Raw genomic sequence first — 24,071 nt, forward strand, 5'->3', positions numbered from 1 at the left:
ATAAGAGAATACTTAATAATTTAAAAGTAATCAAGAGCACCCGTTAACATACTCTTAATATCAAAATGATATAATTTTATTTAAAAACAAATAATAAACATAGCAAGGAAAACTACATCTTTATTGTTGCATTTTTAAATATCTAACAATTCGAAAACATTTATGCCTAATTTCATTTTGTAAGCACAAATCTCCACTTTTCTAGTGGTTGTTTACAAAATAAATGCGTCCCGCAGTGGACTGATCGTTAAGACACGGTTCCCAGCAGATCACCGAAGTCAAGCATCACTGGCTACGGTCAGTGTGCGGGTGGGTGACCACTTGGATCAGTCTGCGTAGGGACCGAAGGTGTGCGGTATTGGTCCTCGTTAAACTGTGCCACTGTAAAGTGCTCGACTTCGCGCGCAGGTCGTCGGACTACCGAAGCGGGGGTGCCATCCCCTCCGCAGAGGATCAAAATTGTGATAACATGTCTTCGGATCATCCTCCGGGATGTTTCCCAGACCGTCGCCAATAGCCCATTGTGCAGCTCTAGTGCGACGTAAATTAACAACAACAACAAACTAAATGCACACACAATCCATCAATGAATCAATTCAGGCAACACACCAAATGCAAACACAGACTCGCATGCACTAAATTATTTGAATTTTTATTTTAATTCACAATAAACGCGATAACCTTCCAAATTCTTGCAACCATGAGTGATATGCCAGCACAACCAACAACAGCCAATCACAATGCGAAAAGTCCATGAACATTTTTTCCCTCATTTTTTTACTTGAGCAAATTTGTTGTGGCAACGCTTTCTACCAATTCATCTCGCTTATACTATTTAAACTCGATAAACTGTTTGACAGTTTCAAATTCTAATAACGAGTAATTGTTAACTGAAAAACTCCATAAAATGAATGAAACTGAACAAACGGAACGTTCTCGATGAATGATTCTGATTTTCCGTCCAACTCTCCTCCTTGTGTTTACCTTCGTCAGATTAGCCGCCTTGTTTATATTTTACGATTGTCGTTTATCATTTGAAGAAGATTTTGTGCTAGTAATTGTCAACAATAAAAATTATCAACTATCTAAAAGTTTTGGATTTAATCTTCAATCGATTCTCTTAATTCTTTATTTCTCTTATCGACTCCTGATAAAAAGTTGTAGCGGAAGATGATGTCAGGGGGAGGACAATTGTGAAAAATTAAGTTTTGTTTTTTTATTTTAAGAAAGAATGGATCGTGTTTGCGAATCAAAATTTTGGGTATGCATAAAATCAAATTTTCCGCTGTATATTTTATTTAATTTAATGCTATTTGTAGTGATTTTTCAAGAACTTACTAGAAATCATTTCATTACAAAACGATATTGGTATTATATAACATTTTTATGTTTTTAGCATGCTTAGTCATTTTGTCACAATAAAATGCTCAAAATATTTATTAGATTTTTCTCTGATTTAATTGTTTTTTTGGGCAAAAATTTATTTAAATTCATCCTTGCTGGGTTCAAAATTGAAATAACATTGCATTAAGTTATATCACATATTCTAATAAAATACGAACATACTTTTATATTAAAAAAATACCAACGTAGTACCAAACTAATGATTTAAAATATTTCTTTATAAATTACCTATTTCAATTTTAATTATATATATATATATATTTTTTTTTTAAATCTTGTAAACAGTAAAATCTTTTATTTATTGTAATAGCATGGGTAAGCATTTTCTCACAAAAAGGATGTTTTTGATAATTTAATTAGCTTTAATTTGGATAGGCTAAAGCTAATTAAAGTGGCCTTAGTTTGCAATTTTTTTGGTGGAAGAATTATGTTTCTCATTGTTATGTCAGTTATTATTTCATTATTATTGTTATTATTATTATTTTTAAGCTGTTATTGTAGTTTACATTATTTCACAGAATGCCCTATTGTGCTTCTGAAATTCGAAAATTTTTAATTTTAATTATAAAAATTTGAAACTATAATTTATAGTAGTATGAGTAGATATTTTTTCTTAAGAAGAATGTTATGGTAGCATTCATTTTGAGAGCATCTTTTTAATTGCTACATTTCTTAATATTTTTTAAACAATTTTTAAAGTTTCTGATGTTTATTTACAGAATATCCCCTAATTCTTTTAAAATACTTTTTCCATTTGTTTTATATTATGAAATTTTATAATTTATATTGGTACAGGTAGATATATTTTCAAAAGAAAATTTTTTTATAAATATTATTTAGCAATAGATCAAGACTTTTATTACTGTTTTATACTTATAATTAACAATGCATTATTCATTTCAACTTTTTTTTTTTTTGGACTTGAGACATATGAGTTGAATCATTCATCCAAATAATAATAGTTAAAATATTTCAATCTAGTTAGATCTTTTATTTCTGATTTTTTTAGCATGCAGGATAAATAAATAAAAGGTGCATTTATCAAAACATTATCATTGTTAACCTATTTTTAAAACAACCTAATTGTTATTTTATATTAAATTTTTCAGTTAATATCTAATTTGATAATTATTATAAATTTTATATACCTATATTATTTATCAATATTTCAAGTAAAACCTGTACAAATTTCTTTGTAAACTCTTATAATGATATTTAAAAAGGGGAACTTAGTGAGCTTTGTAAGCCAGTTTTTAGTAACAAATGCAATCAAAATTTTACATTTATAAACTCATTTGTTTTTCTGTTTTTATAATAGTTATGTATCTATTATTACACTGTTAATTGAGAACAGTCAACAGCCAATCAATTCACCTTATCAATTCATTGTTCTATGTTTCTGTCAATATTATTATAAGAGTATCGTTACATATTAAATTTTGTTGCTTTAAACATAAAGTTTGTTATATAAAGCATTTTAACCTGAAAGTGCTCACTCTAAATAAACTGTGATATGAATATCACATAACCTAAAAGTTCTCATTATATCAATATAAATTTAATTAATATCATAAAATTATAATTAAAAATATTATTTTTTAAATATAGTTTTCTTAGAATGTATTATCTGTGTAGTATTATTATTTGTCATTATTGATATCAGTAGGATTCACATCAGCATTGCGACAATTGTTGCCAAATGTTCTTTAAATGTCACTAAAATCATACACTTGGGGGACAAATATGTCTCCTTAAAATATGTTTGCAATTTACAAAATTGCAAGAAGAAAAAAAAAAGCTTTTTGCATCTAATGTGTAAAATTAATTATTTATTAAATAATTATCAATTAATAATTTTTAAATGCTTCCCGTGCACTTAAAAAGAATTTTGTGCTAATTTTATTGTTCCATGCTTGGTATGGAATTCTAATGTGTGGTATTCAAATGAAATAACGGAAAGTGCCTTGTTAGTTTGTTTACAGTACCTAGTTAGTTTGTCTACAATATTAAGTTTTTGAACTCCTAAATGAATACCTAGGTGGTCCTATTGGACCACTAAATTTTCATTGTTGGTGTGAACGCAAGACATCAAATATATTAAGTATCCTAAAAAAATTTATTGCTTGGATTTTAATATATTCGATTTTTGACTGAATTTATTAAGTTGAGCTTTTTTTATTTGTATGAAATCATAGTTTTTTTTCATCAACTCTAAATTTATTTAAGAAATTTTCCAAAACAGACCTTTAAAATTACAAATAAATTGTTGTTGTTTTTTTTTAAAATTTTTTTTATTATTATTATTTTTATGGGGTACCCAAGTTAATGGTAAGCTCTGAGAGAGAATTAATAATCAATTAAGATGCTTATTCTTAAATCATTATTAAGTATAAACAGTCCGGAAATGCCTAAGGCAGAATATTTACAAAAATTGATTTTATCTGAAATATGCTTGTTGAGCATGAAAGTTTTCAAAAGCAATATAGCTATTGGGAAATACATTAACACTTTAGAATAAACACAAAGGGGGGGGGGAATCTTGTACTTGTGATAAGAAATTGTGTGCTTATATTGTATTTTTATATTCAGTTTGATTGAAGCATTTAAAATGTATATAATTTTTTTTTCAGGATCCCTCCTTAACATGGAACACTACAGTACCACTTTTTACACCATGTTTCTTGAAAGTTGGTTTAATATGGGCGCCTGTCGCATTTTTTTGGCTGTTCATTCCCTTAGAAATTTATTTTATCTCAAGTACGAAAAAGAAATTGATTCCGTGGTCTGTTCTCAACATTTCAAAATTGGTATGATTTTTAGTAATTAAAATATGCTATTTTTAAAGAATGCTAACTAGTTGTACTGTGATTTAATATGGTTTGAGTAATTTGGTGCTTGGTTTTCTTGCAATTTATTAATCCAAGTGCAAAGTATTTAAATACAGTGAAAATGTATCATTTTAAGCAGTATAATTTTAATGTGTACACAAGTAAAATGTCAAATACTGTGGAGAATACTGTTCAGGGTCATCAAGAGTACAAGGAGTGTTCAAATGAGAGATTGCACCAAGTATTAATAAACTTAAGTGAAAAGTGAGAATTTTCTTCCTCAGTAGCACAATAGCTCTAGGTGGGCCCTGGCCTTTTTCAGAAGTTTTTCCCAGACATCTCCATTTGGAGACTGTCCTCCAATTTTTGGTTATGAATAGTTTTCAACAGTTTCAATCATCCTGCATTCTAACCAGATATCGGATCCATTTTATGCTTTGGATTTTCAAACATTTCTTGACATCAGACTTTTTAAAGATTTTAAGTAATTCTAAATTAATTTGCTTTTGTCATAAGCTGTCTACCTGAGTTCTACCACAATACTTCATAGAATTTTTCTCTCAAAAATTGTTGTCTCTGCGTCTCTTGAGGTTAGAGGGCATGCCTCAGTTTGACTGTTGAAATGTAAAATTGGTTTCTAGAATATAGGCCTTCAGTCAGAAAGTGTTTTATAGATAGTAATACCATATTCAGCTTATGTTGGAAGAAAATTTCCAATTCTAATTTATGCTGTATGACCAATGTGCAAATGAATCGGAATGCGATATTTACAATAATTTTTTACTTGTAACCATTCAGAAACTGTTACCTAGTCCCAAAAGAAACATGGAAGCTATTTTAAAATTATGTTATTATGTAGTTTTTCATTTTGTGATATGGCACATCATTAATCAGGTAAATGGTAACTGTTTTTAAGTTTCATTGACTGAACTGTTTTTAAGTCCCTTGAAAAAAAGAGTCCTACAATTAAAAAGGAAAAAAAGAACAGCTTCAGTTTTGGTGAGCACTTATATTAACTTTTACTTAAAAAAAAAAAAAAAAAAAAATTAACAAGCAGAACTTTAATTTAAAATTATATATTAATAACTAAAATTTTAAATAATTAAATGAAACATTCAGAATTGCTGATTTAGCAATAAAAATTTTATAAATCAAAAAAAGTCTTTAATCTTGCAAAAGTTTTGAAGAAAATTATAATATTTAATAATATCTTTATATGAAATTAAAATATTATTGCTTAAAAAAATGCAATATTCTAAATCACTGTAAAGCTATTTCTATCAACTCATTTTAGCTCAAAATTCCAATTCTTTTTGCATTTAGCATTCAGTTTGTTTTATGGTTTTGTTTGTTTTATTTTTCTCCAAAAAGAAAGGTCAACTTGTTTAGTAGAGTTTTAAATCTAAAGTTAAATAAATATTTATAAATGTGCTGTCTTTTTTCTTGAAATAAAAAATGGAGTAAGAATTATAGTGTGTTTACAAAAAGAGTAAGGGGATGTCTTTGCTTGCCTCTTCATAAAGATAATTGTCTCCATGAAGGGGCTGGGAGGGTGAGCCATCCTTGAAGCAATTTTTAGGGAGAACACTACGCTACCAACATGAGTTAAAAATATTTTTTTCAGATGTATATTTCTTGAATACATAATTTCGAAGGATAAGTTGCATCTAACTCTTCAATGCACATTATTTTTTCATGCGTATCATTTATGTTTTATTTTACAAAAGCTTGCCCAGCTTAGTTACATTTTATAGGATTTTTCAAGGAAAGTGTATGTTTTTAGTACTATTTTTAATTTTTTTAATTTTAAGAGCTGGTTTGAGCATACCATCTAATTCCAATCTCTTCATATAACTACAGGAAGTCGTTCCAACATTCTCTGTTATCAAAGAAGGAGAAAAAAGTCTTATATCTTTGAAAAAACAGTGGTGGTTCAAGTTGGCACCCTTGTGTTTCAATTTTTGTATTCTTCTTTTTAATATAAAACTTTTTGTCTAATTTTATCATTATTATTATTATAAATTTTTTTTTTACCTTTTCAGGTGATAATTTTTTTAATGATGGCTCTCACAATTGGTGACATGTCTTATCAAATGGTACAATTTTCAAAGACAGGCCATGTTGCACCTTTTGAGTATTACACACCATTTCTTCTTTTTCTGACACTGGTTAGTAAAATATCTTACTTTTTCATTGCTTAATAGTAAAAATTTTTTGTTACTTATATACATATTTTTATTTGCAGGCTGCGAATGCTTTTGTAACACTATATCAACGAAAAAAAGGAAGGATCACTTCTGCCGTATTATCACTGTTTTGGCTTTTCGCTTGCATTGGAACTGCTGTTGGTTATTACACTTCATTGCAAAAACTTTATAATGAGGTTTGTTTGTTAGTTAAAGTATAAATTTTAGATAATTAAACTACTATTACTTAGAAGTTTAAGTTGTTAAATTAGTCATGATTGCCATCGAATTGATTCTATGAACAGTTAAAAAAAAATTTATCTTGCAATATTTCTTATTTAGTTTTGTTCTTTATAGTTTCTACAAAATGATGAGTAGTTGGTTAGAAGGGCTTTTGTAAATAAAATAAAAAAAATTTATTCACTATTTAAAAATTGCTAATATCAATCTTTTGATATGATTTTAAATTCTATAATTTGTTTTATTATTTTACTGACAATATCTTCATATTAAATTATTACAATCTCTTCTCTTTATTACAATGGAGAAAAAAAACCTGGTCTTCTATTTTTCTTAATGCAACTTTGCTAGGCTATGTAATTTTTAATGAAAAAGTTTATTCAGAGGTGAAGTTGATTAGGATGCCATAATAGCTAGGATTTGAACTCATAACTCCTTCCTTTCACTGCTAATGACCTAGGGGTCATGATTTCAATCTTGGTGGCAAACTAAATAATTGTCTTGGGCACACAGCAAGAAGCACAGCTTTCATGGTTTAAAGTCCTGTTGTTGGCGGAGAAGTTTAGAATGAGGTGTAGCAACTCTGATGTTGTTCGTTTCACTTTATCAGGGTCAAAATTATGTGACTTTCTACCGGGGTGGTCAAAAGTTAGAGGTGATTGGCCATAATTATCTTCTTAGTTTATTTCTATTATTATAATCAATCATATTTTCATAATGTTATTATTCAAATATCTTTATAGTTATGTAGTATCTCTTTATTCATTTCTTTTTAAAACATAACTTCTCATTTATGCGTTTTTTACGTGTTTTATTAATTTTTTTTCTTCCGAGATTGACATTAAATTGGTATTGTGATTAAGTTTAAATTTATATGTACAATCTTTTAACTCTTTGGTATTATCAATTACTTTAGTTTTTATTAAATTGAGACCAAGTTCTCTTTTTTGTATTTACTATTAAAAGAAATGTTTTTTTATTCCTTTATAGAATCTTAATTTTGATGCAGAGTTTGAACAGTATCCTTTTACAATGTATGTGCTGTACTTTGCCTTTTCGTTTACTCTATTCGTGTTTCATGGTTTTGCAGATCTGAAAGAAAAAACTAGCGAAGTAAGAACTTTTGTTATATTTTTTGTTTTGGTTAAACTAATAAAGTATAATTTAAACTTGGTATTAAACCCGAGTATTATCTTGGTATTAAGTCCTATTACCTAACAATAGGATTATGAATTCTTGTTGCAGCACGGTGAAATTAAAGTTAGTATTTTTTTTATAAACTCCTTTTTGTTGTTTTTCTATTTCACGACCACTTACTTCATATATGAATTGTAATTCTAATCAATTTTTGAAAATCGCGCTTGAAACCCCAACTTTCCTATTTTCATTTTAAATAAAACTTTTCCTATCATGCAGAAACATCTTTTGCAGCACTATATCAGGCTCATGTTTTATTTATTTTCTTTTTTTATGAATTCATATCTTTTGCAACTCACACAAACAGATTTTGCAATGCAGCCATATAAACCTTTTCATGTTTATTTTTCTTTCTTTTTTCGGGGGGGGGGGGATCAAAAATTTTTAGAGATCATGTGTAGAAACGAATCTGGTCATACAGCCATATCAAGCTTGTGTATTTTTTTAGAACTTAAATCTTTTACATCTGAAAGTACTCAGGTATTTCCTTTTAGTAATAAAAGTAAAGTACTGTAATAGCACAGGACTTCCAACAGATTTTTGGAGTTTTTTCACTTCAGGAATGAAAATTTCATCGTATCACTCTGTAAACAGTGCTGCAGTCATCCAAGCTTTGTATTGGTTTTTATAAAATAGGGGAAGTTTTTTGACATTTTTAAATGCTCTTGGGCGTTTTGACTTCCCTATTAACAGAAGGGATATTTTATGGCTCCCAGTTGAGTTCGGGCAGTTAAGCACAGTAACGCGGTCTTTACTAGCTTTATGCCCTGGAGCACTAGGAGGCTTTGGCACTGCACTCTTTTAGAGGCTAAAGTGGTTTTGGGTAAAGCTTTCCATATTAGACCAGACTCATCGGCGTTGTATAAGAAGTCGGAATCGTATGAGGCTGCTATAACTTTAAATTTTTCAATAAACTCGTCAGAAGCTTTGGAGTCTGCAGATAACTTTTCACCACTTAAATCAAGCTCGTGAATACCGCGCCTAGACTTAAAATTCCTTAGCCAGCCGTTACTTGCTTTGAAAGATAAATAACCCAGCTTTTCAGCAAAGATCTTAGCTTTTCCACAAATCTTTGTCCTATCCTGTAAACTTTCTCTGCATAAATCTTTCCTTGGCTTTACTAAACTTTTATTTTATTCATATAAAAAAAGAGAAACTTATCTTTTTACTATATTTTCATATTTCCATACGAATTCTGAAAGAGATTCGGATAATCGACGATTCGGATAATTGGAGTTCTACTGTACTTCAGTTATAAAAATATGATTTATAGTATTTCAATGAAATTTATTTATTTATGTATTTAATTTTTATTAAGTTTTGACATTTAAAAAAATAATTGATTTTTAGATTAAACTATGTTATTTATTGTGACACAGACCATGAGCATTTTAATGGTGAAATAATTTTATTGCTTTTAAGTTGTGATTGTTTTTAAGTGAAAATTGTTTTTAGATAAATATTATATATCTGAGTTTTATGAAACCTTTCTAATTGCATATATATTTTTTGCAAAAACAGTTACTATAATTTTAATATATTAATTCATCATATGAAACTTAAAATGAAGCTGAAAGTATAAGTAAATAAGAAAAACAAAATTAATTTCCTTTTTAAAGTTATTTTAAGATTATTTTTTAAGAAGTTTTTATTAGAAGTTTTGAGGCAGGTAAACTAATAGTTTAGTTGTTATCATTTCTAAAACGTTTTTTATACTTTTATTTTGGTACCCTAGACTTACCTCAGGAAAACTATGGTTGTTAGTTCTAGGTTTTTTTCTTTAATTACCCTATTTCAACATTTAAAATGGATAATTAAATTGTTGTTTTTATGTACTTAAATTTATTAATTTCAGAAGAATCTTTGAATTTTGCTGCTAATTTTTTTTACCAAAATTTATTATTACATTTTTTATGAAATTTAAGTAAGTAAAATATAATTTAGAAAAATGTTGAGTTAAAGCTTAATTTTTCTTTGTTGTGTAATTTGTGTCATTCAGTGTTAGAAATGGGACTATTGATAAGGTTATCTTATCTAGGCTGCTTTAATTTCCTTTGTATTATAGAAAGTGTAAAATTGCTGTTAACAAAAGTGTGTTTTTTGTTTTTTATGATAAAAACTTATGTAATGATCTGTTGCATGGCAAAGGCTTATATAAATAGCTTATGCTAAGGCTTATATAAATACCTTATGTCAAGGCTTATATAAATAGCTCTTATGCTTAAAATAAATTGCAAACTTTTTTTTAATTATTATTTTAAATATAGTGTTTTTATTTATTTATTTATTATTATTTTTTTTTAAGCATTGCTGTTTATTCTGATTCTAAAGTAATTAAAGATACAAAAATTATGTAACATGTTGTGTTTTGGGAATAACAATTTAGGGTTTTCCAGTCTTTTCTTTTCGTCTAGTTTTCTTTCTGACTGTGGAAAAACTTAGTGATGATTCGTCTGACTGTGGAAAAACTTAGTGATGATTTGTTACGTAACAAATACTTATATAAATGGGCACAAAAAAAATTAAGCATACTTGATTTTATGAGGAAAAATTTTATTATATCTTTTGTAGGAAAGCTTATTTAATGGTCTGCTTCATACTGTTAAAATATAAGATTTTTTTTCTTGATTTGACAGTATAACATTATTTAAAGAGGATTCTTTTATATTTTAATAACAAAGTGACTAAAGATGTAAAAAGAAAAAAATGTTTAAAATTTCTGATTTTATGAGGAACAAGTTTATTATTGTCTTTCTTAATTTGTCAGAAAACTTACATTATGAACTGCTTCATAGAAAGTTAATATATAAATAGGAATAATTTATTTTTGTTTGTCCAACATTATTTCAATAGAATCCCTTAAAATATTTTGATAACTAAATGACTAAAAGTGCAGAAAAAAAAATGCTTAGAATGTTTGTTTTTATAAGGAAAAAATTTATTATTATCTTTTTTAATTTGTTAGAACACTTACACACTGATCTGCTTTATGGAAATAAGACATATTTGGTCAAAAATTATTTTTTAACAGTTTTTTTGGGGGGTAAGTTTTAACAGATTTAATTTAAAAAATCAAAAATCGTATTTTTTACTATACATTGTTAGAAACAGTTTTTGCACATATTTCCTAAGTTCTGAAACTTGATAATTTATGTTCTGAAAGACACTCAGAAAAGCGAAATTTGAAGAATTAAAACTCTAGATTACTTTATACTGAACCATAAGTTTGTAATATTGATTTTTTCTTTTTTTGTATTTTCAACACTTTATGTTTGAAAAACTGAGATTTTTCATTTTTGCTTCTTTATCTGTTTTAACTAAAGCGAAGTGTGTTACCAAAGTGTTTATAATAGACTTTATTCCTTTATTGTCACTTTTTTTTTGTATGGTAAGACAGATAACTAGTAATGTAGAAAACTGTGATTCCCAACTTTATAGTTATATTACAGAACTAAGAACATTTTTTTTTCTGTTTCTCTTTTGATTTTTTTATTAGCTTTTCTTTTTATATTTTTATCAACGCTTTTAATTAAGACAACATTTTTTAAAGTGCGTTTCTAAAGAACGTTTTTCTTTTATGGTCACTTTTTTGTAACAATGCAGCAATTTTAAAAAATTAAATCAAATTTTTAACAATAAATCTTTTGTTTAAAAATTAAGAACGATTTTTGTTATGGTTTCTATCTAGCTTTTTCTTTTTCAAAAGACATTTTAAATCATTAGCTTTAAAAAAATTTTTAAAATGTAAGATCGATTTTTGTTACGATACCTCTTTTGTTAAATTATCCTGATCATGATTTTAACGAGATAGAAAAATTGCCATATTGCACCAAATAATAACAAATATTTTACAAATGGTTTTTCATTATGCACATTTGTTTCATCTAATTTGTTTATGCATAAAACTTAAGGAAATAACTTGAGTAATTTATTAATATATTAATTAAAGGTATAGAGAGTGAGTTTTAAAAATGTGAAAAAACTATTAAATCTGACATAATTTTGCTTTAAATTGTGTTTTATATAAAATGTAATCTTTCAACTATTAATTTAATAATGAACAGGATTGCTTTTTAAATAAAAATAAGAAGAAAGTTTTTATTTTAAAAGATTAAATTGGAATAGTACTAAAAATTTGCATTACCCAAAATTATTACTTTTTAAATCTCTTACCAAGCTATAAAATATCTATTTTAATCAGAATTAATAACACAAAAATATATATTTTTGTTTTTATTCAGTTTCATTCAGTTACTATTCAGACAAATATTTTTTTTTCGGAAAATAACTTTGTGCTTTTTTTTTTAGTTAATATTTTTTAGGGAAAAAATTAAATTTAATTTCACATAACAATAAAAGCTTTATTAATAGCTATGACACGTGCCATAATAAGGTAAAAGCTTTTATTTATGTTTCAAATTGTTTTTATTTATCTTATTAATTTATAAACATTAAATTTTTTTTTTTACAAATTTAACATGGATATCAATAAAATTTCTAATTTAGCCATACTTTTAAAATCTATGTTCTTGAACCATTTAATTTTTAAAACTTTTGAAAATAAAAATGCAATTTTTATACTATGGAATATATTGGGAGTTGTCAGCTTCAAATGAGTGAGTACTAATATATCTGGGAAAAAAAGTTAGCTAATACTCAATGCTTTTATTAATGCAACACTCATGCCATTTGTCTTGAAATTGTATTTTAATCTTCCTTACACCATTGGCAGACGGCTGGCGATAGCCTGGTTAGTAGAGCACTGGGCCCATGTCCAAGAGGTCGTGGGTTCGATCCCTTCCGGCCGAAGACTCCCCGTGTAGTAAATGGTGACTGATGCACTTTAAATCTGTCGCGTCTCAAAATCTTCCATATTCCCATAACAAATCAATACCTCTGGGGGTACTGAATTGGAGATTGATCGTTCTCTGATTCAGGTCAAAATTATGATTCGTGGAGGATGAATGGATCTACCCTATAAACGGGTGTGACGTATGGGTGTGGCAGAAGTCGAATTCTTGGCCATAGATGGCGCCACTGGAAAACAAGAACAATCGCACCCCCTCTGCCTTAATGGCATATGTCAACAGCAACCATTGGTAGACAACTAGCAGCTGCAGGAGTGCATTTATCCTATCCAATTATATCTAACTATTCCAAATTTTGCACACTTGTCTTTTATTGAACTTGTCATAAATTGCAAATCTAACTGTTTTTTATCTTTTTCTAGAGAGAATCTCCTGAGGAAAAGGCATCTTTTTGGTCTCAAATAACCTTCTTTTGGTTTAATCCGTAAGTATACAACAAATTTTAGGGGGGGATTATGCTTATAGTTTTATCTGTTTCTAAAGCTAGAAAAAAAAATCTTATTTTCTTCTGTTGAAAGCAGACTTCAACTTTATTTTTTATATATTTCAGCATGGCTGCTTTAGGCTACAGGAAACCTTTGACTGCAGATGATATGTGGGATCTTCCAGAAGAAAATACTTCGAAGTACTTACAAGCAGAATTTGACAAATATTGGCTACCTTTGGTTAATAAAGTCTTAAAGTAAGTTTTCATTTTATTTTAAATTTATGCAGTAATATAACAAAAAACAATTACATATTCTGTTAGCTTTTTTTTAAAAAATTTAAACTTGAGTGATTTAGAATAATTTAAACTTATAATTCCTTTGTCATAAATTGCTTTCTATATTCGTTTCATTTTGAATAATTTTTAGAGAATGTAAAAAAGTTTCCTGATTTCTACATTCAGATTTTTTTTTAATAGTTTAAAGGAAATCAAAGAATAAAAATGAGGAAATAGAAAAAGTATATATTTCCACCAGTAATTTTTCATTAATATCTCAGTCAAAAGTTTTTTTTAATAAATAAATAAATATTATAAAAATATCTTTGATTAATCCTGTTTAGAGAATGCAAGAAAATTTTTTAACTTCTAAATTTCAATTGTTCAGAATGTTATTAAAACAATTTAAGCTTTAAAGAGTGGGATATAAAAAACTGTAACTCAAAAGTTCTTGAATTTTTTGTTTGTTTAATTCCAGATGAAATATAAAGAAAGCAAATTTTTTTTCATTTCTTAATACTGTTTTTTCGAGGAAGTTATTTTACAGAATTTAAGTTATAAGGGGGAGGGAGGTAAATGAAAGCAATAAATGCTTTGCTTTTTGTAATTAATCACAATAAAGACTGAAACAATGTAATATATCTATAATGTTATTTTAGAGTGGTTTTTAATTAATTTTGCATGTTGTTAAAATTTCTCATTCATTGTATTAAATTTAAAAAAACTTTTTTTTTCATCTATCAAGACTGTCATTTGTCCTATAAATTACTTCTTTATTTTTCAAATGAAATACACTACCTTTTAAAATTTTTATCTTTGATTTTTCAGTCATCAAAAAAAAGTAAAGACACAACTCTCTAGAAGATATTCAGAAATGCCCACTGATGACAATGAATGCAAAGTGACTATTTCACCTGACGAATTGGATAAAGAACTACCAAAACTCAGTATTTTAAAACCTATTCTTAAAGTATTTGGATGGCAGCTATTTTTTACAGGATCATTGAAATTCTTTTCTAGTCTTATCACATTTGTGAATCCTTTAATTTTGGAGTAATTATTCATTTTTGTTTCATAATTTTTTACTCCTAATCGTTATTTCTATATATGTGTAAATAAAGTTTGTAATTTTTCTCTAGTAATGTTATTATTTCCTTATCTCAAAAGATAATGTTTTATTTATTAAAAAATATAATAAAATATATTAGTATAGTGATAGTAACCTATATGTTCTTTTTATGAGAGCTTGATATTTTATAATGGCATTTTTGAAATGCAAATTATATTTTTAACAGTTATGGAATTTTTAAATTTAATATACACTTTACTCTTTTGATTTATTTAAAATTCATAGTGCTTTCTTTACATTATGTCTGGGCAACTTTACAGGATTATCCTATGTCCTTTCTATTTAAGCTAGTTTTGTAATTACACATTTTACTTGAATATGTAGATTATTTTAACTTATATAATTTTCACCTTGTCTAGCAAGTATATTAATTATTTTTTTCACTTTGTATAAGTTTTGGTGCCTTCTGTTTGGCAGTGAAAATAAGCTAAAGAAGATGTACTGGTTTTAAAATGAGATAGAATGAAAATTACCTGTAAAAACAAGAAATTTAGACATACTAAATTTACTTTCTCAGACAGAGTTGGCTTACTATTCAACTAAAGTCTTCATATCCAGTTTAATTTTTTTTAGGATATTAATTTTTAAATTTATTACTTTTTTATTCATCATGCTTAACATCTTAGTTAAACAAATAGAAAAATTCTGATAGTGTTTATTCTTTCTTTATTTCCCTATTACATTCTAGAAATTTATTTGTCTAGGTCAAAACAGACAAGGTAAAATACATACCAAAAACAAATTTTCATTAAACTTAATAATTGTAATACATTCATTAATTTGTGCTTTTCTATTACAAACTAAAACTATTATATTTATTTCATAATGTTTATTTTGCGTGTATGCTATTTTGGAACTATTAAAATGCATATTTTACTTGTTTATGTTTTATTAAATCTGTATAAGATTAAAAAAATATTCAATTTATTTATTATGATTACACTTTTCAGAAAATTATTTTCCTTTTCTGCAGTCATATTAAAAATTGAAATACATTCCCATATTACAACTATTAAAAACTGTTAAAAAATGTCTTAATGTCAAATGCTTTCATGTTTTAAGTTGTGACTTTTACTGTTTTCTTGCTTTCTTTGCTTTTGTAACTTCACTGTTTTTTTTTCATTGATTTATTTTCCCATTTTTTAAATTTGAAAATACATGTGGTTAAAAAAATTTGTATTTTGAAATATTTATATAACTAATGTCAACTACAACAAATTCAGAATATATATTTTTATAAATATATCTTAATTTTTTCTTACATTTTTAAACGGATTAGTTCGGAAAATGAATGTTTCTTTGTAAATGATTTTTATGCTTGTCATTCGAAACACACCTTAGTTCATTTTCTAAATGACTTGTTGCTATTATTTCTATTTTTGAAATTATTGTATTCTATGCATGCACCTCAAGAACTTTTGCTAAGAGATTGTTAAAATAAATTTTATTTTACATTGCGATTGTAATTCAAATTATTTTCAAAACAAAACAACAAAAATCGTAAAATGATGCATTAAAAGTACATTATGTTAAATGATATGTATCAGCTGTATTATCAATATATTAGATTTCTATTATTCTAAGATAATTCAAAATTCTTTTTTTTATATATATTTAGTGTATATTATCAAATGAGATATAATTCTAATGTCCCTTTTTTATAATATCCTTAGAATGATGTTCTTTTTTTTACACAATGTTCTTTCTTTTTCTTTAACATACTAATTTTAGTTCCACCTCTGTTAATTTATAGTAAAGTTATTGCCTTTGTTGGAAGCAATGATCCTTATTGGATGGGAGTGGTCTATGCTATTGGAATGTTTCTCTCCTCAATGCTGGAATCTTTTTTGAACGGTCAATATGAATATAGAATTTATATCATAGCCATGAGAATAAGATCCTGTGTCATTTCAGTTGTATATAAAAAGGTAACTTTATATTGTTAAATCATAGTGCAAATTTTTTCTGCTTTCGAGATTTTAGGACATTTTTGTGGCTTATATAATTCTAGTTTATATTAAGCGAGGTACTTTTTCTTCACATTATAAGAAAAATCAGTATGTTCTAATTGTAATCAGGACGACTAGAAAACTACGTAAAGGGAAGGTAAGCAGTTTCGGCTTTTTCGTTTTCTGTTTTAATCTGTATATTGCCATAAAATAGCATATTTCATCGTAATTGTAAACATTGCACATTCTTTGAGTTGTAACTTTTCATTTAGATTCACTTTATTAATTTTATTTTTATAAAAAATCTATAAGTGGCATGTAAGCAGAGCAATGAGACTGGACTAGTAATATCATTTAGTAACTAGTCCATGGTCTACTTTCTAAATTTTCTTATTTTCAATTCCTTTACAATAATAAAAAGTCTTTTTGGAAATGCACAAAAAATAGTTACTATGAAGACTAAGTGCTCAGCAGCTATTGTTCTTTTGCTTCCCCCTCCCCCCAAATTTACTTAGAAATTTATCTTCTTTAATGTTTTTCATGAATCAGCATCAGGGACGATATATTACTGCTGTTTATAATATTTTTTAAAATGTCTTTATGTCGTGATGTCAATTTTATCAAATTAATTATAATTTATAAATTGCTGAAAATTATTATGAATGGTAAAATCATGCATAAGTTTAAACCCAAATCCCAATAATAAAACTTCCTAGAATATCAAACGTCACCTTGTATACATAACAGAAGCGGAAGAATGCAGTTTCTTACTGTTTTTAGAATTTTGCTATTGTTTACATTCAGTGCCCAGGGCCGGATTGACCTATAGGCACACTAGGCACGTGCCTTGGGCCTACGGAATTCAGGGGCCTACGAAAAACTTGGGACAAAAAAATTTATTGACAAAAATAATTTAGCTTTAAAAACAACAAGTGTATTTTGCACAAAATTATGAAGATACAAATAAAAATATAATATTTTTCGGTAATTAATTATTTTACAGAATCTTATGATCTAATATATTACTTTTTTGCTATTTTTGGATTCAACGAAATCTTGTATTAAGCTGCCGAATTCCAAACTACGCAAAATGTCGTATTCAATAGACATAAGTGCGAGCGATGCCAAACAATCTTGATTCATTGTTGAACGCAAATAATTTTTTATCAATTTTAATCTGGAGAAAAATCTTTTTCCTTCTGCATTTGCACTCATAATTCCTTCTGCATTCATAATTTCAATAATAATTTTGCATTCATAATTCCTTCTGCATTCATAATTTCAAAAGATTTACTTTTGACAATGTTAATTTCCTTCACTTAGTCATCATAGTAGTATCATGAAAACTATGAAGCTATTTGTAGTATAAATATTTCTTGTAATTAATCTCACTATCAATTTCACTGTTTTCTTTGCTGATTTGTTGTTGTATTGTTGACGTGAAGTGTTTACATAGTTATCGATTGAACTAATCGTCCCTGTGGCAGAATTTTTTCTGACTTTCTGCGACAAACCTAATTAGAACCAATATCTTTCTGCAAGATATTTTTATCGTTATAAATGTATGTGTAATGAATTTATAATAATAGATGAAATTCGTGTTTATAAAATAAGTCTACATGCATAGAATAAAACTGTAATTTCATAATATAAGTTTACATTTCTTAATAAGTTTAAATTGTTTAAGTATAAATTTGTATAATCTTCGATAATAACGAAAAGTTATAAATGTATAGATCTGAAGACAAAAATGCTTACTAGAGCATAAATAAAGATTACCCAGAACCTGTAATAAGATAGAACTTATAGAAATAGCTAAGAATGGACAATAAGATTAAATTTATAAAACAAGATAACTGAATTTGAAGTATCAGTTTAAAACAGTATGATTTAATGTTTCACTATAGTAGTTATATCAGGTACAGAAACAAATCAGGTGAAAAAATTAATATTGAAGTTGAGTAATCAAAATAATAAAATAGTATTGACTATAACCGAATTCTAAAAGCAAAAAAATTAAAGCAATGTTTGCTTCAATTTTTTCTACATCTAATTAATTTTACCTAATTAATTAGATTCGATTAATATTGTACTGACTTATTGAAAGATTTTTTTTTTAAAAAAGGAGGTAAATAAAACTTTTTTCGTGATCAGATTAAGTTCAGAACGAAAAAAATACACAGTGCTTGTGATTTCGCACTGTATTGTGTAAATATGTAGCACTGATTCCACACGAAGTATGCAGAAGCAGTTTCCGACTCAATATGCTAAAGTCTATTCAACATCTCGAAACGAAATAGTCTTTATCAGTACTGAAACATCGGTATTAGAGCCATATTCATTGGATGCGATTTTTTTCGCATGCATATAAAATGCTCTGTTCTCATAAAAAAAACACAAAGCAAATTACTGCGCCAGCGATAGAGACCGAAGTTGGCAAATTTCCAAAAATAGCTTAATAAAGGGGAAAAAAATTCTCCCCTTTTTATCCAGTAACAGTTTGTGTTGGAGATTAACGGAGAATTACGAGCGCTTTCTCCTTCCGCGGTACGCTAGAAAAAAAAATATTTAAAACAATTCTGTAAGAAAAAAAGTTTGCAGAACCATTATTGCTTCTGCAGAATTTTTTTGTTTCTGAAGAAAATGATTTTTTTTGTTGGTAAAACAGCTTCTGTTTCTGCAGAATTTATTTTGAGAACTTTTGTTTGTGACAAACCAAAAATTTTTATTTCCCAAATAAAAAAAATCTTTCTGCAAGAACTCAGTCGCTTTCTGCGACAATGTCGCTGTGTCGCCGTGTTTCTGCCACGGGGCTAATCGTAATGGTATTATCAATATCAACTGAAAAATCGGCAGTATGTCAGTATTGCAGATAAAGTTCGATAAACAAATTTGTAAATTAAAATCCATATTAATAAAAATGTTAAAAAAAATATGCAAGAAAATTTTAGCATATATTTTGAAAAGAGGGGGGAAGGAGGGGAGGGCTCAAAAACGGCTGTGCCTAGGGCCTACAAAAGGTATAATCCGGCTCTGTCAGTGCCCCATCCATATGATGCATTACTATATTAATAAAAATGAATACTTAAGAATAATTTTGTTTCAGGCTTTGACTCTTTCAAACTCGGCCAGGAAGAATTTCACTGTGGGTGAAGTAGTAAATTTAATGTCTGTTGATACCCAAAGAGTGATGGATTATGTTCAGATGGTTAACTATCTGTGGTCTGCTCCCCTTCAAATTGGTGTCGCTATCTATCTCTTATGGCAACAATTAGGAATTGCTACTTTAGGTGGCTTAAGTGTAATGATACTCATGATACCTCTCAATGGCACTATTAGTGTTTTCATAAGAAACTTTCAAGTAAGTATATTTAGTTAATATCACGCCATATAGTTAAGCCATAAATTTTGTATATTGCCTTTGTACTAAAATAGGGAAATTGCTAAGGTGTGATCAAACAACGAAAATCATTCTTCTTTATTAGGCAGCATTTTCAAAATTAGCAAACACGGTCACATTTATTACTTAGAAAAATATTATGTTAACAAAATATTATACTATATGTTTAACTGAGACAAAGACAAGTTTTTTTTTAGGCATCCATTTTTATAAAAATATTGTAACACTTTCTAATGGTTAGATTGAGGGGCAGTCGGACACCCCTTGCATTCCTAAAGCCAAGAAATTAAAATTGCCAGTAAAGTCGTAGTTGCTAACAAAACATGGGAAGAGATGCGAAATTTGTCGAGTTATCAATGGGTAATAAAACCATCCCCATCTTATTAATATTAAATGTTAAACAATCTGTCTACATCTTAATCTTCAAAAAGACCGTTAAAATTTAATATAACCCTGTAAAAGGAACATTTTTGTGGTTAGAGAAATAAAGCAGCTTAAAAATTAAATTAAGTTTTGATATTCGCTTTGTCACGACACTGAATTTATGAGATACACTTGTATCGAATTGAAAAGTTAGTCATTACATTGACTGTTAAGAAAAGAATAAAAGTATTTATAGTTTACTAAATTTTGTTTGGATTGATTCTGTGTGAGAAAGATCTTAAAACCATGAGAATCAATAAATGGTGAAACGTAGTGTCTGATCGAGCCTGATGGAGAGAACTAGTTAGGATGGATCTGGCCTGTTCTAGGCTGTCATGCTGATGAAAGAAGAAGAAATTTTTTTACTTATTAAGCCTTTCAAATATAATTTATTCCAAATCTAGGAATTATCTCACTATTTTGATATTTTTAAATAATCTGATTACCATTTTCTAACATTGGTATTATGCTATATGCATCAGAAATGACTTTTATAGCTTTTTCTGACTTTTCTAATTACCTGATAATTTTCATTTTTAATAAGTTCTTAATTCTTCCTTTCTGTAAATACTCAATGTAAAAAGTATGGCATATTTCAAGAAGTCTGCTATTTTAACAGGTTTTTAAGTCACCATCAAAATGTTGATGTTAAAGATACAAAAATTGTATGTTTATTATGAGATAAATATTACCAGCCTCCTGCAACTGTGGCAGTTTTTTTTTACAGAAGCACATTTTTTCACTGGTCATTTGAGCAATATTATAAGATTAAAAGCCATAATGGAAGACATTTTTATTTAGTTCTAGTATCAATAAAGTGAACCATATATTCTTCTTACAATCTTAAAACTTTATGTTTATAAAACAAAAATTTTTGGTGACGACTGTCTCGTAAAAGGTTTTTCTCCTTACGAGAAACAAATTCTTTTGCTAATTTTAAGTATCCATTTGCTTTTATATAGTTGCATACTTTATTATACTTTTTTTTTTGTATAATGCCAAATCTTCCAATCCAATCTACAACTTGTTGACAAAAGCATTCTACTCGAGATTTGTGTTTAAAATCAAAATTGTTGTTAAAAATAAAAGTTTAAAAGATGCACGTGGTTTATCTTTTTTTGCTGTTTTAATATTAAATAGGTTTATTTTTCTCTTAACCACAAGCTCACTATTACTGCGATTCCATCAACTGTTGTGAATTGTCTTTATAGCAGACTTTAACTCTATTTATGTGTGTGTATATATATATATTAATGTAGTTAAACTAATTACTTTCTTAGGTAAGCTTGATGAAAGAAAAAGATATAAGAACTAAATTGATGAATGAGATTATGAATGGTATTAAAGTTCTGAAATTGTATGCATGGGAAAATTCTTTCATTAAAGAAGTGATGAAGATAAGAAACAGAGAAGTAGATAGTTTGAGGGCGCAAGCTTATTTGAATGGTGCCATCACTTTTGTATTTTCATCCGCTCCATTTCTAGTAAGTATCTTATTGTATAAGCAGTTAAAAATTGTTTTAACAAATACCAGTGGTCGGAAGAAGCGCTCTTCAACTAGGGCAGTGTTTCCCAAAGTGTGGTACGCGTACCCCCAGGGGTACGGGAACAGTTTAGCGGGGGTACGCGTTCTTATGCGAAATATCTTGCAACATATGAAAATTTCAAAAATTTTTATTTAAAAACAAAACTAACCATGAAAATTTACGATTACGTATTTTTCTAATGGCTATTTTTCGCAGAGTTAACAGTTAATAATTAGTGGTGTCAACAGCCAGTTGTGATTTTTAACTTTTGCGCATTTTTTGTAGTAAAAAATACATTCATTTTTTTATTAGGGGTACACAGCGTTACGAAAAATTTAGAAAGGGTACACAAAATTCATAAGTTTGGGAAACACTGAACTAGGGAAACTACTTTTTTGTAGTGTAGTATGCTACGTTTTTAAAAAGTAGCGTAGTGAGTAGTGCAATACGAAAAAACAGTAGTTTGTAGCAATTTCTTTAAACCACTGTTATCTTTAGTTTAGTTTCGACACAAAATTCTTACGCTGATGTGTCAAATTTTTTGGTAGAAATCTTTGCAGATCCCTTTATGGTCATAATGAAAATGCCCCAGTAGCTGACTTTTAACAAGAATTTTGCATATATAAAAGCATGTGTAACTAATAGTTAAACTGGCCATTATGAATAATGGTCATGTTTTCACATGCAAATGTATGCTTATGAAACATTGATGATATTTCAAAGGCGAGGATTTTATTTTCGATGTACTTAATTTCGTAGAGGAAGTAAAAAGCATTTAACACTTAACAAAATTGCAAGTATTTGATAATTTCCTACCATTTTTTAAATTAAATATTTACTTTTAAAAAAAAGCATAAAAAGTTGAAAGTTAAATGATCAAATTTGAGAAATATGTTATATTGTAGAATAACAAACTGGCTCATGTAAACATAAATAAATATTTCTTAATAATTCCTCATGTTTTATATAAGCCAATTTTTTTTTAAGTCAAAACCATTTTTAACTCAAATTATGTTCTCCAACAAAGTTTGTTTCCTTAAAGTAGTGCAGTAGTCAGTATATTTTGAAAGTAGTTTGTATTCACCACATTTTAACAAAAAAACTAGCTACTTTGTAGCTAACTATATTTATAACAAAGTCGTTGTAATAAAGTACAAAACTAATCTAGTTTTTCCAACCACTGATAAATTCAAGGCGTTCTATGTTTTTGATAGCACATATTTAGTTTTTTCTCTTTTCATTCAGGTCTCTCTGGCTAGCTTTGCTGCGTATGTTTTGATTGATTCTAATAATGTATTAGATGCTAATAAGGCTTTTGTTTCTCTGTCATTATTCAACATTCTTCGGCTTCCAACAGCTTTCCTCCCCATGATTATCACATATACTGCTATGGTAAGTGTATGTCACTATTTCATATATGACATTTTAAAAGATTGCTAAATTATAGTAATTCATTTCTTTTTACCTTTTAATAGTTTGTAGTATCCCTGAAAAGAATAAACAAGTACTTACAAGGTGATGAATTGGATAAGAGTATTATTGAACATAATCAATCTGAAAGTAAGTTCTATGACGAATTTACCATTAAATTATTTGATAAGTTAAAACTATGTTTTGTACTATGAATGTTTTTTTTTTTCAGATAAAATATTTTATTAGTTATAATCTGGGATCAAAAATTACTCGGCGCCTAAAAAACTGTCAACCAATATTTTAGTAATATTACGCTGTGTTTTAAATTTAAAAAGTCAATTCTTTTTTTTTTTTTAAAGTAAGTAGATAAAAGAGGCTTTTTTTTCATGTTACACTCAATAAAAATACTCCTTTTGTCCAATTTGTATGAGCATAGGAAGAATTTTTTTACAAAGTAGGACAAATATTGATAGAATTTTCAAAATACAAAAAAAATTTTAGAAGTTAAGCTACTTCGTCACTTAAAACCATAACTGCCTTACTAATTGATTCATTAAACCCTTAATGGTCAAATAATTTTGGCTGAAAGGGTCATAAAAGTGCTTTTTTTTATTAATCAAGAAAATTATATAAAACCGAGTGCGTGTACAATAAGTGCATTCATTATTAATTCTTGAGTTAAATTTTAGTTTCCATGTTTGGTGAGTGCTGACAGCTAATTTGAATTAAACAAACTATTTTTAAATGCATCTCTATCTGCAATACTTAATGTTATTAAATTGGATAGCATCATTGTTTACACTGG

The 24,071-nt window shown here is 27.6% G+C and overlaps 1 protein-coding gene across 4 annotated transcripts in view; it reads left to right on the forward strand.

The window, feature by feature from the left end:
- The first annotated feature begins 784 nt into the window (after positions 1-784).
- Positions 785-24,071, forward strand: part of LOC107445288 (multidrug resistance-associated protein 1) — a 46,373-nt gene continuing 23,086 nt past the window's right edge. For all 4 annotated transcript variants that reach the window (XM_043055877.3, XM_087152034.1, XM_071187092.2 and 1 more), the window contains exons 1-13: positions 785-1,261; positions 4,035-4,211; positions 6,275-6,400; positions 6,478-6,615; positions 7,649-7,771; positions 13,086-13,147; positions 13,274-13,405; positions 14,255-14,479; positions 16,309-16,483; positions 19,611-19,865; positions 21,608-21,811; positions 23,099-23,245; positions 23,329-23,413. In XM_043055877.3, the coding sequence (XP_042911811.1) occupies positions 1,232-1,261; positions 4,035-4,211; positions 6,275-6,400; positions 6,478-6,615; positions 7,649-7,771; positions 13,086-13,147; positions 13,274-13,405; positions 14,255-14,479; positions 16,309-16,483; positions 19,611-19,865; positions 21,608-21,811; positions 23,099-23,245; positions 23,329-23,413 (1,879 nt within the window). In that variant the 5' untranslated portion in view covers positions 785-1,231. The remainder of the gene's footprint in view (positions 1,262-4,034; positions 4,212-6,274; positions 6,401-6,477; positions 6,616-7,648; positions 7,772-13,085; positions 13,148-13,273; positions 13,406-14,254; positions 14,480-16,308; positions 16,484-19,610; positions 19,866-21,607; positions 21,812-23,098; positions 23,246-23,328; positions 23,414-24,071) is intronic.

The sequence above is a fragment of the Parasteatoda tepidariorum genome, chromosome 9 (assembly GCF_982258835.1).
Source record: "Parasteatoda tepidariorum strain Cologne lab strain chromosome 9, Ptep-v5.0, whole genome shotgun sequence".
In the NCBI taxonomy this organism is placed as follows: domain Eukaryota; kingdom Metazoa; phylum Arthropoda; class Arachnida; order Araneae; family Theridiidae; genus Parasteatoda; species Parasteatoda tepidariorum.